We start from the raw sequence: 14,622 nt of genomic DNA on the forward strand, positions 1-14,622 counted from the left end.
AGCACCTGAAGACAAAAAGACAAAGAGAAAAGCATGAATTCACAGATCACAGAGTTGTTCACTTTACTTTTCTTCTGTTATGTGTTTTTACCTTACCTCTGATCCCTGAGCCACAGGCTATACCTTATGTAAAAACAAGAGACTACAGTCAGTTCACGACATCATTTTAAACCTTTTCTACTTATTTGTGTTGACATTAAGTACGGACTTACCTTTGTCCTGCATGGTGAGCTAGAGCTTGAGAAAAAAATGTTAGTCATTTACAAACACTGCAAAGGCCAACTTAAACATTTAAAGCTTAAAAACAAGTTCTAACATAATCTAGTCAGAGTCGCTGTCATCAAGTGAAAGGTTAAAAGGCCTTTCCCAGAAGCGTCTGACACCAACAGAACCCGAGGATGTTGAAGGGCCATAAAACGTGTCATCACTTACCTTGCACCTCTTTGCACTTACCTCATCAGTGCAGGTGTCGTCTCCGCTTCTCTTTGCTGAGGAGGTGAGAGCTGAGGTTGAAGGAGAAGCTGAGAGAGTAGCGGAAGAAGGAGCAGGAGAGGAAGGAGCTGAGGGAGCAGGGGAGGAAGCAGCTAAGGGAGCAGGAGAGGAAGCAGCTGAGGGAGGAGCAGAGGAAGCAGGAGAAGCTAAAGGATCACCAACCGGGAAGAGTGGGGCGTTGGCCTGGCCGAAAGGCGGCATGGCGAATGGGGCAGCACCTGGAGCAATAGGATGTTGCCAATCGTGCCAAAACGGCTCTGGAGGGAGCTCCTGGATGAGAGGGGAATCAGCTCTCTCATCCATGGTGTCATACCCCGAGTCGTCACTAGGCCAATCGGCCCACTCTTCTGAGTTGTTCCAGTCAGAGGAATTGTCAGTGTCTTCACTCACCTCTTCGACGTCCTCAGGTATGTAGGGAGGGTACTCACCTTCCTCTTCACTGTCATCAGGATCCTGTGCTTCAGGAGAAGAGGGTGAGGATGGGAGAGGGATATACTCACCATACTCACCTTCACTGACACGCTCGGTATCAGAGTCATCCAGGATCCTGATGACCTCTGGAAGGCCTTCTTCTGCAGGACGCTCAACCACGTAGTCGAGACGACCTGTGAGGAAACAAGTTTAAAATAACATTAAGAATGTAATAAACATCAAGTGCTAAAGGAACAGAGCTACATCTGTTAGTTTGAGCAGACGATGAGAGAAAAGCATTTTAGGCTACATTTATGTCAGACTGAATGACACTTCTACTTGTTCATGCAAGCAAAAAACAGCTAAGTCAACTAAGTTCACATCATTAACTGCTATATAATAAGATATAGTAGTGGCATAACATAAGGATACCATTATTACTACTGTACTATGATTACTGTTTTCATATTCTTTTTTATATTCATTTATTTTTGTTATTTTTTATTATCATGTTTTGTAGCAGGGGAAAAGTTATAGTTTATTTCAATAAAGCCTTTGATCCAAGAAGAACAGGATGTTAGGAAGGGACCGGGATCTGGTGTGTTTACACCTGTGTGTTCTGACGTCATGACATGCTGAAGATGCTGTTACCACAGAGACTGATTTTGGGGCATTTTACAAATTTTAGTCCGTTAAGCTATTTTTAACCAAATCATTAAAAAAGTGTCAAATTTGAAGCCTTCAAATCAAAGTAACACCTTTTTTTTCAAATTCATACACCAGTCGTTAATAATTTCTACACCTCTCCCGGAAAATTTAAAGCATACAAACAATTTACGGGGAAAAATCTTGGAATAAGCATATTTTGATAACATTAAAACTTGATATTCACACTGGAACTTATTAAATTATTACAGTCATTTAGTAGCTCTTAAAATAACTGAAGAAATGTTAAAAGTACCTGCAGCGAAGTCCAGGGGGCTGTCGAGTCCACGACGAGCCATCTTCAGGCTTTGCTGTATGAAAAACAAGTACAAACAATCCAAAGATGAAGTACTTGTTGTGGCGAGCAAGTCAAATCCGCTTTCAGTAAATATTTTCCCGAAAACTTAACTTTCCACAGGCTGAGGTTGGAGCAGGTCAAAACAAGTCCAATAGCAAGTGTAAAGGGACGAATGGAACCTTGTGCAGCATTTATATACCCTCCGCAGGCCATGGTTACGGTTGCCAACATTTTTCTTTTAAAAGCTAACAATAACTTAGCGTTCTCGCTACTCACTATGCTGTTAAACAGCTATATGTTAGCAATGACAACATTTAACAATGCTAGCCGTGCTGATTAGCCTTAGGATTGCTTGAGGTTGTTTCCAGCTCTAGTGGTCATAAGCGAACTTAGTTCTGTGCCAGCTTTTAGCACGAAAATCAATCTTGTAAAGCTCACTATTAAACTGACAAAGCCTTAGAGCCTAGAAACTATGATACTTAAAACTGTGCTATGTTTGTCTCATAGCATATAGCAAGACACCATAACTGACCTTTGACCTCTTCTCAAGATTAGATAATGCTATATAGAGCTATTTTAACACTATGTTTCTTACTGCCATTGTTTGACAACATATAAGCATAAAGGAAATGATATATGGAGATTCTAAATATCAGGTTATTATGACTTTATTATAAACTTTACAGTAACAGTTCAGAACTATTAAGCAAGCTTAGTTTTGGAAAAATCCCATTTGTGATCAAAACTTTTTACTTCATATTTATTACTGGTTTAAATCTTACCTGTCCAGCCAAAGTTTTTCTGTTAGATTGGGGGAAACATCGTCCTCAGAAGCCTCACTTTCTTGTGGGGTCCTCAAGGAGTCCAATCTTGGTCCAGTTCTCTTTTCTATTTATATGCTCCCCATGGGTTCAATTTTTTGAAAAACATGGGATCTCATTCCATTGCTATGCAGACGACTCACAGATTTACCTGCCACTGAAACGTGAATCTGTGAGTCGTCTGAAGGGTTTGCTAGATTGTTTGGAGGATGTTGAGGATGGCATGGATGGCTTTTAACTTCCTTAACCTAAATGAACAGAAAACAGAGGTGATTGTGTTTGGTCCCTGTGACCGCTGTGACTTTGGCCCTTTAGGAATTCATAATAATAATAATAAAAACCTTTGCAAGGAACCTAGGAGTGTTTTTTTTTACTCTAATCTAATGTTTGATAAACAGATTAATGCTGCCTTTGCTGTAACTGCTCCTAAGCTCCCTTCACGTCAGGACTTCCCCAACATTGGACACTTTTAACTGACCATTCATCCTCCTCTTTCTCTCATTTTTTACATTCATCAGGTCCTCAGAGTACTCGTTCCATCTTCCCAACACACTCTTTTCACTGTTTAGCACATTTCCATCTTTATCCATCTTACTCCACAAATAGTCTTTTCCTTCGGGGCCGACAAACTGACAACTTTCAACATAATCCATTTGATTTCCAGCTTCAAACTCGTGATAATGACGGACACTGTCTTCACCCTGAAACCGCATTCATGAAATCTTCCTTCAAGATTACAACTACTTGATTTACAGTGGAGTGAAAAAGTCTTTGGCTTCTTCCTTATTTCCTTTTTTTGTATGTTTTTCACATGTGAAAGTTTCAGATTAATAAACAAATTTAAATATGAGGCTATTTAAAAAAAACAAACATCAATCATCCAAACAATTTATTCAAAAAATGGAATTTTGAAACAAGTGAGCTGTAAATACAAAATTGCAGTTGCACTAAAACACATTTTTGCATTGTCCAACTTTCTTATCTCTCGTCTGCTCTCACAGTGAGTCACACACATTTGTATTTACAGAGCACACTTTGACAAGTAGTCTAAACTCTGGGTGAAGTGTGTGATCACACCGAGTCCCAGCTGGTTTGAGGAGCAGACTGAGTCTCTGCAGGGTTTAAACTGGGTCCCTGGAAAACAGACACAGTCCAGTTATATCTGGATGAAAACTGTCTCTGTGAAGGCAGTTTTGTTTTTGTTAACACTCCCTCAGAGAGGGACAGCTGGTTCATGTTTATTTAATCCCATTATCCAAAGACACTTCTACATCATCATCCACAGTTATGGGTCAGTTTTAATTTAATATTGGATTATTGAGATTTGTACTTACTGTGGTTTCATCCATCTGAGTTTTGTTCCCTAAAATGAGAGAAGAAAGTCAATTTCAGTTTCGTTTTAAAATTCAAAATCATTCAATCTTAAATGTACCTTTATGTCTTGTCCTTATATTGACTGTTGCAGCAGTTATTAAAAGCGCTGCTAATCCCACAGAGACAACAATGAACCTCAAAGAAACAAAAAAATCTGTCAAACACAAAAAATGTGATTATTAAAATTATTTGGTTGCAGTTTTCTGTTCTGTGTAAATTCCTTTCTTTTAAAAATGTAACAGCATTTTATTAATAAATGTGCAAATTTCTGTGATATGATTTGTATTTAAAAGTATTTATATACAAAGTTAAAGTGAGTTTTCATTTGCATATCATTTCAAAAGCTCAAATAAATTTAAAATAAACAGATATTTATGCAACCAGCTTAATCTTCAGTCCTGCTTTTGAAGGACTCTTCATTGTTGGGGTTGTTTCTGATTTTGTGCTTATTTCAGTTTTTCTGGCTGGATTCTTTGTTGTTTTTGTGTCACCTGAATAAATGAAAAAGTAAAAGCACAAAAGTTTTTCATGTTTCTCATCTGATGTAAACATGAGAAACAATATTCTACTTTCACACTTGAAATATTTAAGTAAATGTTTGATGTGATTTTACTTATATTACAGTTTTTGCCCACTGCTTGAACACATTTTGCAAAACTTTGCTCATTGTGCCAAAACCCTAAACACAAGTACACATGACACAACACTGGGAAATATACCATTCACATCTGTGCCAAATTGGAACTCTACTCCCAAAACCTAAACTCTGCTGTCAAAACCTAACATTCCTTTGTCAAAATGTAACTCTGTTGACAAAATGACACATACCTGCACCATATGCAAACACTCACAGATCAGGGGGAGCACACTAGTCTGCTGTACATAAAACACTGCAGTCCTTGATTCCCATTGTTTATTCAGAAGGCACATTTACAGGAGACACATTTCCAAACAACCATAAACGCAAATAGACCTACTCAATACTGTACATTGCAGTACCATGAATACAGGTACAGCAAATAAAACAACAACAACACAATAGTACTGCAATAGAAAAAACACTATACTGTAAACACAAAAAACCATGACAATTGTGCATAAGTGGGCTCATGGATCCCGCCGTCTGTTGGGGTCTGGCCACAGGACCTCATCAACATCGCAAGCAATGTCCTCTCCCGCTAGGCACCGGGGTAAATATCCTCTTGCTCTCCCTCCATCCATGCTTGCAAAGTTCTTGGAATGGCTACGCTGAGGGCTTTTTGTAGTTGGCTAATTGGTGTTCGGTTTTGCAAGTAGGTGCCTTCAGGTGTGTATTTGAGTGGTTGCAATTACCCGATGTGTTTTGTATTTTGGATACATGTGTTTTCCGAATGGCACCCTGAGATTTCATTTTGTGAGCGAAGTGTCTTATGTATGAAATAGAGTGTAGCATGCAGGACCATGTGTGTTGCATGAGGGAGTAGGTGTGTTGCATAATTGGTACTGGGGTGCAAAGCAGCGCTTTTGTTTAAGGTAGGGGTACATGTGTTTGAGGTATGGTAACAACAGCTTCACGTTGTGTTACTTTAGTCTAAGCATGGGTTTATAGTGTTCAAGCAACGGGCAAAAACTGTATTGTCTGTTTGTCTCTGTTTGTCTCTGTTTCCCCTGCGAAAGACTGGCGACCTCTCTGGGTTGTACCCCTCCTCTCGCCCTATGATAGCTGGGATAGGCTCCAGCTCCTCTGTGACCCTGGTAAAGATAAGCGGAAGATAATAAATATATGGAGTATGTTGATGTGGTGGAGGAGGTACAAGTATCTGGGCATCCACATCTGGCCATTTTCTCTAACAGGCTGATTCAGTTCCACTGTCACAAAGACTGAAACAAAAAGCATTTCATACCCCACATGTGATCACCTTCTATTATAAGCTACAACAACAATAATAATAATCATCATCATCATCATCATCATCATCTCATCATTGTTGTCCATGTATCTTCTCGTCTTCACTGCGTAGGCAGATCCTGAAGTTTCCTACGCTACCATCAGCTACACCAAAACCACGAATACAGTTTTTTTTAATTGGTTTGGCGCAGTTTTCACAAGCAACTGGTACATTTTCAAAACTCTTAGTACTTATATCACAACAGATCATCAAAAGTGCACCTTTTTCAAACATTTCAGCATATTTTCAATTGTGTTAGTACAATACACATAATGACAAAATATCATTTTCACTACACAAAATAAGTGTTTCATCTAAATAAATGTTTCGTTCACAGTTACTGCCTTTCATAATGTTGTCACTATAAAATTTTTGATTTGCATCTCTTATCATTCAGTTTACAGTTTTTTCTGAATGCTTAAACCCTAACTGTGATTCCTGTAGCACAATCTCTAAAACTATTCAGACTTATAGCAAAACCACTCACTGAGTGTGCAAAACTAAAAGCACAAAAACTGCTTTGCACTCAGTTTGCAATTTTGTAACACACACTTTGCAAAACTGTAGGCACAACTCACTGCACAACACTCAATTACCAAATTTCCAACACACTCCTAGCAAAGTATACACATGTATGGCTATCATTAACACTAATTTGCCAACTGTCTGGCACACTTTCACATGTCAAAACTTTCTTAGATAATTAGTTCACTTTGCAATCAGCCTAAGCACTATAATACAGGTAAGCTGTGTGTGCGGAGTACAATGGAGGGAGCAGAAAGAGTGAGAAGTAGAGGAGGCCGAGGAAGAGGACGTGGAGGTGAAGAAGTAGGATGAAGAGGACGACAAGGACAAGAAGGAGCAAGAGGAAGACGAGGAGGGGGGAGAGGAAGATGAGGGGGGGGGGGGGGGAGAGGAAGGGTAGGAAGAGTAAGAAATAGAATTGTAGAGCTACAATAGTGGACCATGTAATCAACTATGGAATGACCCTGAGGGTAGCTGGCCAACGGGTCCAGCCTAACTCGAGCCGCTACACTGTAGCAAGTACCATAAGGACATCTTGAAATGAGAATCGGTTAGTACAGTCACTTCGCACAAAGATTTGTAGCACTGCCATATGCCAATGAGAAACACACCAATACCATTGATGTAAAAATACTGAAATTGTTACTTTACAGAATTGCTAGATGACCAGATGCTGGGGCAGAGGAAGCATGTTCACTGCAGACCAAGTAACCCATATAGTCATTATGGCGATTGCAAATAATCCTATACTTGGAAATAAACACTTGTGTTTGTTTTGATGTGTTTGAATAAACACCAGTACTGGAAGTTTGGATTCCTCTATGCTTATGGATCTATGACAGAAGTATGAGCTCAAACTGACATAGCCTACCTTGTGCACAGAGAAAGCAAAAGCCAGATGTGTTTTGTATTCATACCATCAGTGTGCAGTTGGCGCATTGTGTGCTTAGTAGATGATGGCTTGTGTGTACTGTTTGATACGGAAACACCATTTTTACGAAGGTGTGAAGAGTTAATCTAGCTGTGTTTGCTTTTGCAAGAGAACTACAATGTTTTGATTATTGGGTGACAGGTTTTCTTATTTGTGTGAAGAGTTTTGCAAAATTAGCCAATAGTTACAAAAAATGTGCTTAAGCAATCGGAAAAAACTGTAATACATTTTTCTGTCATTTAATTCAACCGATCTTAATGTTTAATCAATGAATCATTCATTATGTCCATGGATTTTCAACTTGACTGATTGTTGTCTGGTCATTTGTAAGTTCCTTTTAAGAGGAACAATGTCCAGGTGAAACAACTGCGTTCAGAATATATTCAGGTACAACACTAAACTGGCATGCAATTACTGTAACAGAGGGTGATGGAGCTGGACGCTGCTGTGAATCATCACAAGTATATTTTTGTTGATGAGGCCGCTTTCAATCTAGCAAAAACTAGACACAGAGGACGTAACCTTATTGGGCTACCATCCACGTCCCTGGACAACGTGGGGGGAACATCTCATGTGTGCAGCTATATCTGAAGATGGTGTGGTAGGCTGTAGACCAGTTCTAGGGTCATACAACACTGAACACCTGATTATTTTTTTTTTAAATGAACTGGAGCAGGCCTGTCAGGGAGAAGACATCGTCTATGTTGTTGTGTGGGACAATGTCAGCTTCCACCATGCACAGCTGGTTCAGGAATGGTTTCAAACACACCATATTCCCCTTTCCTCAACCCAATTGAGAAATTCTTCTCTACATGGTGGTGGAAGGTGTATGATCGCCATCCCCATGAGCATGTCTCCCTTCTTCAAGCCATGTGTGGAGCTTGTGGTGATATAACTGCTGAGCAATGTCAAGCCTGGATTCGTCTTGCCAGGAGATTTTTCCCACGGTGCCTGAACAACGAAGACATCCACTGGGATGTTGATGAAAACTTATGGCCCAATGTTAATGACCGGCTTGATTAATTGTATAAAAGTGATAAAAAATAAAATAAAAAATATATTGTGCTTATGTAAATGACTTGTTGTTTTTTCTCCCTTTTTCGTGTGTGTGTGTGTAAATGTGTATATATATATATATTTTTTATTTTTTTTATTTTTTATTTTTTTTGTTATGCCTGAACATAAGTGTAATACTTGCTGTGTAAAGTTTTACAGTTCAGTTACACTCATTCATCACCAAGGACAATTTGAAACGCTTACCTTGTATTATTTGCTCCTGAATGAAATGATTGGTAAAAGTACTACGTTGAAAAAAGATCTTACTGTTTTGTTTGGGTGAGTAAAGCAAATGTTCTCAGTATATATCACAATGATCATATGTTCTGCAACAATGATTAAGTGGAATGAAAATATGTGCAAATACAATGAACTCATGACATCAGATTTGAAAGAATGACTAGTGGTGTTACAAATGTGATCAAATGTGAGTTTTGTACTGAGAGATTTGAAAATGCACACTTTAGTTGTGAAAATAGTACCAAACCAATTAAAAAAAACTGTAAAGTTCAGGTAAGGTTTTGTCTTTGTGTATTATTTATTTATTTACTATATTTATATTTATGTATTTATTTACTCAGTAACATCAGTAACGAGAGCTCACAGAGAGCACAACCCTCTCTGAAGGTCAAGGGCCATACATCAGCTATTACACCATGCAGAGTTTTTATGGATTGTTTATGCTGATGTGAGCATAGTTAACTGAGTCCTCCTGCAGCAATCATGTGAGTAACTACAAAACATTTGATGGGCGACTTGTTAACTGCAAAACAGAACTTCATAGAAGTTGGTGGCGAGGCTGAGCATGGGCAAACAAAGAATCCATCATATTTGATCCACAATTTCTTTGAAAGTAAAAATAATGTATTGAACACAGAAGCATGTGATCTCTAAGCGCCCTTCCACTACTTCCATCGAACCGCTTATCCACTTCAGGGTCACAGTGTTATGTCACTTTTCCAGGTTCGTGGTGATGATGAAGGTGATGCAGTGACCTACAGCACTGTGAAGGCTCATTCCTCTTCTGCTGCAGCCACTGCTGATCCCAGCAGCCTCTACTCTACTCTCAGTTTCCCAGTCACATAGTTCAAGTTAACAAAAAGGACTCGCATTTAAGTTAAAGACTAATTTTGTGTTTGCATGCAACAGATTGATAGCGACGTGCTAATTATCATAAACTATTAGATAGATACCATTATTATAACAAACATTTGGTTTCAAATCCAGAAGCACGTCTTTATATCCTCCATTAAAACTATATAAATAAATGTAAATAGAAACTTTATTTTCTTTATGAAATCAGACCAGTGTGTTTCCAGAATGTGATCACTGGAGGGCAACTTGCATGTGACAAATAAAGTTCTGATTGATTGATTGAAGTGTGAATATCTAAATGTACCCACATAAGCCTGGTATAGATATTAAAGATATAGTTATACATTTATATTTTACAAAAACATTTCCGCTAACATTTGTACATTATTAACATATTTGCAACTTAACAACAAAAAGTTGTTCCTGTCCAGCAGAAGACATGTGGAGGTTGAAATGTCATTTAAACCCTGCTTACACTTGCTGTTCACTTTAATTTAGCTTCAGTTTTTTATTTCCTGTTTTACTTTGAAGTTTACTTTTCTTTCATGTCTCGCATTAGTCCTACTTTTTATTCTGTTATTTCTCAATCTGCCCATATTGTCTTCATCTGTGTTTATCCTAAACCTCAACTAGTCCTCGATGTATATAAAGTCCTGTCCTCCTTTATCTTTCCCTGATCATTTGTTGGATCTTGTGATTCGGGTTTCTTCTTTAAGTTTTGTTTAGTTCCTTCCACATTCAGTTCTCAATTTTGTTTTCGTTACATTTTAATTTGAGCAATTTTTAAGTCTGCTGTTTTCCATTTTATTTCTGCACATAAATAAACATTCATATTTGTAAACCATTTCTTTATTAATATTATTTTTTATTACAAAGTTATACTACTAATCTCTTCTCACTATTACAACTAGCATGAAAACCACCTGACGTTCTGTAAGTCTCTGTTATCCCAATAGAAAAGCTCTGATACGTATAAGAATTTTCTCAAAGGACTTCTAAATACCCTCTTGGTTTTACAGCTTGACTTGATGAGCAATAACACTGTGATGGAAAATGTCTTTATTCTATGTATTCATAACATATTTTAACAATAGAAGAATATAAGGGGCACCTTTGGGGGTGGGAGGTATGCCCCCCACACCTCCACCAGTGACGGCCAGAAAGGGCACCTTTTGCACGTACGAGGACGCACACATGCACACTGATGCACGCGCGTTCGCTCATCTGAAAAAGCGGCACTTCCGGGCCACGCGGTCCCCACTGCGCACGCTCTATGGCCTCCATATTAATGATCAATGATAACTGAAGAGGAAGCTTGAACCCTGGCTCTGGACATTTTCATGACAGTGGCAGTGCAGACATCTGCATGTTTTTTTCCATCATAAAGACTGTGATATGAAGCATCATCAAAGTGTCACTTCAGTAATGCTGCTGAGAGAAAGAAGTGTTCACTCGTGTTTTTTAATAGGTGACTTAAAACACCAAACTCTAATTTCAGGGGTTTATTTTAAGTTTAAAGAATATAACAGCTGGTAAGACAGCTGGTTTAGTCACTGTGAATGTTAAAGGAGATTTGTTAAACCATTGCTTAATGGCCCGTTAAGCAATGGTTTAACAAATTTGCAGTGCAAGTCACTCTTTACTAACACATTGTAGATCAGTTTATCTACAATGACACATGATTTTTGAAGTTTTGTGAGGGTTTAGTCTCTCACACCTTACCCTTTCCTCCCCAGTATCACAACAGTATGACTCCAAAGTACGGTTCAGTAAACAAACAAGGACTCTAAAGTCAGAACAGAAAGATGCAGTTGGAAGATAATTGATTGTGTTTTTATGACGTGTAGTAAACTATACCCCTCTTCTTCTTCTATGTTGTTGTTCTTGTGTGTGTGTGTGTGTGTGTGTGTGTGTGTGTGTATATACCTTAGAAGTCAAAGTATACTAATACTTTTGTAAGTATTAGTCATACTTACAAAAACATTAAGCGTCTTCCCCCACCCTCAAAGACAGACAAAAAAAGGTTTTTGCACGTACCACTTTTCCACGACACCACACAGCCAGCCTGAATGCATTTTAGATGCATCCTGAAGCGAAATCAGTTTAGTTGCAAAACTCATTGACAAACCAATGGCCATTTTTTTCAATTTCCATTAGTCTAACTACAATACTGAAGATATAAACCTTTGTGGATCCTTGAGCTGTTAAATGAGCTTTGAAGTATTAAAATAATTTACATAGTGAGAAACTTGTTCTTAATCAAGTGGCCAATTTAGACATGACCTTTGCCAGTACTGAGTCAGGATGAGCTCACAACCAATCATCCGTAACTACAACGACAAGATCCAAACAAGACATTAAATTATGTTACTAAAAATTCTGAAATAATTTGTGGGTATTACAGTTTTTTCTGAATGCTTAAACCCTAACTGTGATTCTTATAGCACAATTTCTAAAACTATTGATACTTATAGCAAAACCACTCACTGAGTTTGCAAAACTAAGAGCACAAACACTGCTTTGCACTCAGTTTGCAATTTTGTAACACACACTTTGCAAACCTGTAGCTACAATTCACTGCACAACACTCAATTACCAAATGATCAATGCACTCCTAGCAAAGTATACACATGTATGGCTATCATTAACACTATTTTGCCAACTGTCTGGCACACTTTCACATGTCAAAACTTTTTTAGATAATTAGTTCACTTTGCAATCAGCCTAAGCACTATAATACAGGTAAGCTGTGTGTGCGGAGTACAATGGAGGGAGCAGAAAGAGTGAGAAGTAGAGGAGGCCGAGGAAGAGGACGTGGAGGTGAAGAAGTAGGATGAAGAGGACGACAAGGAGGACCAAGACGAAGACGAGGAGGAGGGAGAGGAGGATGAGGAGGGGGGATAGGAAGGGTAAGAAGAGTAAGAAATAGAATTGCTGATTACATCAGAGCTACAATAGTGGACCATGTAATCAACCGTGGAATGACCCTGAGGGTAGCTGGCCAACGGGTCCAGCCTAACTCGAGCCGCTACACTGTAGCAAGCACCATAAGGACATCTTGAAATGAGAATCGGTTAGTACAGTCACTTCGCACAAAGATTTGTAGCACTGCCATATGCCAATGAGAAACACAACAATACCATTGATGTAAAAATACTGAAATTGTTACTTTACAGAATTGCTAGATGACCAGATGCTGGGGGCAGAGGAAGCATGTTCACTGCAGACCAAGTAACCCATATAGTCATTATGGCGATTGCAAATAATCCTATACTTGGAAATGAACACTTGTGTTTGTTTTGATGTGTTTGAATAAACACCAGTACTTGAAGTTTGGATCCCTCTATGCTTATGGATCTATGACAGAAGTATGAGCTCAAACTGACATAGCCTACCTTGTGCACAGAGAAAGCAAAGGCCAGATGTGTTTTGTATTCATACCATCAGTGTGCAGTTGGCGCATTGTGTGCTTAGTAGATGATGGCCTGTGTGTACTGTTTGATACGGAAACACCATTTTTACGAAGGTGTGAAGAGTTAATCTAGCTGTGTTTGCTTTTGCAAGAGAACTACAATGTTTTGATTATTGGGTGACAGGTTTTCTTATTTGTGAGTTTTGCAAAGTTAGCCAATAGTTACAATAAATGTGCTTAAGCAATCAGAAAAAACTGTAAATGAAATCAACCACAAAGAGAAACATCCTTTTTCATTATTTATTTCTCCACATGACACAGAAGTCGTTTGACACTTTACAAACATCCGTTTGTATTTTGATTTTAAAAAAAGTTTATGTCAACAGTGTAAGAAATTACTGATAGTTACAGAGATTACCCCAAAACCATCAAAGACTGTGCTCTGAGGATATTTGTGCGTTTCCACTTGCAGTTAATGCAACACATTTGAAGAAAGGGAAACAACCATTTCATACAACCAAGGATGTCACGACTCTGAAACAGACTGAAATCATGTGACAAACATGTGCAGTAAGTCGTATCGTACCATTATACTCATGTAGAGCTGGAATGATGAAGGTTTTCCGGTAACCTAGAAATATATTAGACACTTAGTTTTGCTTTTGCTCATTTTAAAACAAAATATCAATCGGATTGTTTGGTGTAGTAAAAGTATTTTGTTCTCTGTATTTTGTTAGAAATTTTCTTTTGAAAAACCTCGAGGCGTAAACCACCATTGCTGGTTTTCAGAGGACTGTGCCAACCCAAACAAACATCTGATGAAGCTGGTCCAGTAAATTGGTCTAAACGTAAAAATGCATTCAGGATTTATCTTCTTTGACATCCTCATTGGTCCCTTTAAACATCATTAATCAGATGCAGCAGCTGCAAATTATATATATATGTAAAAGAGACATCGATAGCAGCACCCACTTCCTATTTCTTCCCTTTGCTCCTCGATTTGGCTCATCGATGCACAAACACTGATCATCTCTTAACCATTTCAAACAAGACAGATTCTGGTTCTATATGTTAATTATGTTAATGGTTTTAAGACATGTAAAAATAAAGGAATCTTGAAATACAGCAGGAAAGAAAACAAGTAAACATTTGTGTGACTGGAGAAAAAAAAAAGTTCTGTGTTACAGCAGCATGTTATAAACTTTAACTCAGTATTAAATCTAGTATTTAAACCTACTTGCACCCCTCGGGGGCAGGAAATGAGAAATGTATAGATTTCAGAAAAGATACATTTTTGTTTCTCTGACAGTTTGTAGGACAAAGAAGCAGCACACTGTCACAATCAGCAGGGCTGATTGTGTGTAGAGTGAAGGGTGGACCCAAATGCAGACGGAAACAAAAGGCAAAATGCAAGGCTAACAATAAACTAAACTGGGTGAGCTAAATTAACTTAAAAACCTACAACAGGAACATGGACTTGACGCGAGGAGACTTGACGCAACTTCTTGGCTTGCAAACAAAGCAGACGATCTGACAATGACACACTGAAAACACAGGACTTAAATACACAGGAG

General features: G+C 38.4%; 1 protein-coding gene across 1 annotated transcript; it reads right to left on the reverse strand.

Moving 5' to 3' along the window:
* Positions 1 to 321: 321 nt before the first annotated feature.
* LOC146652628 (uncharacterized) lies at positions 322 to 1,907 on the reverse strand. The gene is made up of 2 exons (XM_085382017.1): positions 1,865 to 1,907; positions 322 to 1,097 (listed from the first exon to the last, which is right to left on the reverse strand). The coding sequence occupies exons 1-2, from the start codon at positions 1,905 to 1,907 to the stop codon at positions 322 to 324; spliced, it is 819 nt and encodes a 272-aa protein (XP_085238143.1).
* Between the last annotated feature and the right edge of the window lie 12,715 nt (positions 1,908 to 14,622).

This window comes from Rhamphochromis longiceps, linkage group LG15 (assembly GCF_057381845.1).
Source record: "Rhamphochromis longiceps isolate RC_006_pf linkage group LG15, R_longiceps_female_GT1.1, whole genome shotgun sequence".
Taxonomy (NCBI): Eukaryota; Metazoa; Chordata; class Actinopteri; order Cichliformes; family Cichlidae; genus Rhamphochromis; species Rhamphochromis longiceps.

Coding starts and splice junctions, on each gene's coding strand:
- LOC146652628 (XM_085382017.1), bottom strand. CDS start 1,907: ATGGCTCGTCGTGGACTCGACAGCCCCCTGGACTTCGCTGCAG. Junction 1,098..1,864: donor CCCCCTGGACTTCGCTGCAG/GTACTTTTAACA, acceptor GTTTCCTCACAG/GTCGTCTCGACTACGTGGTT.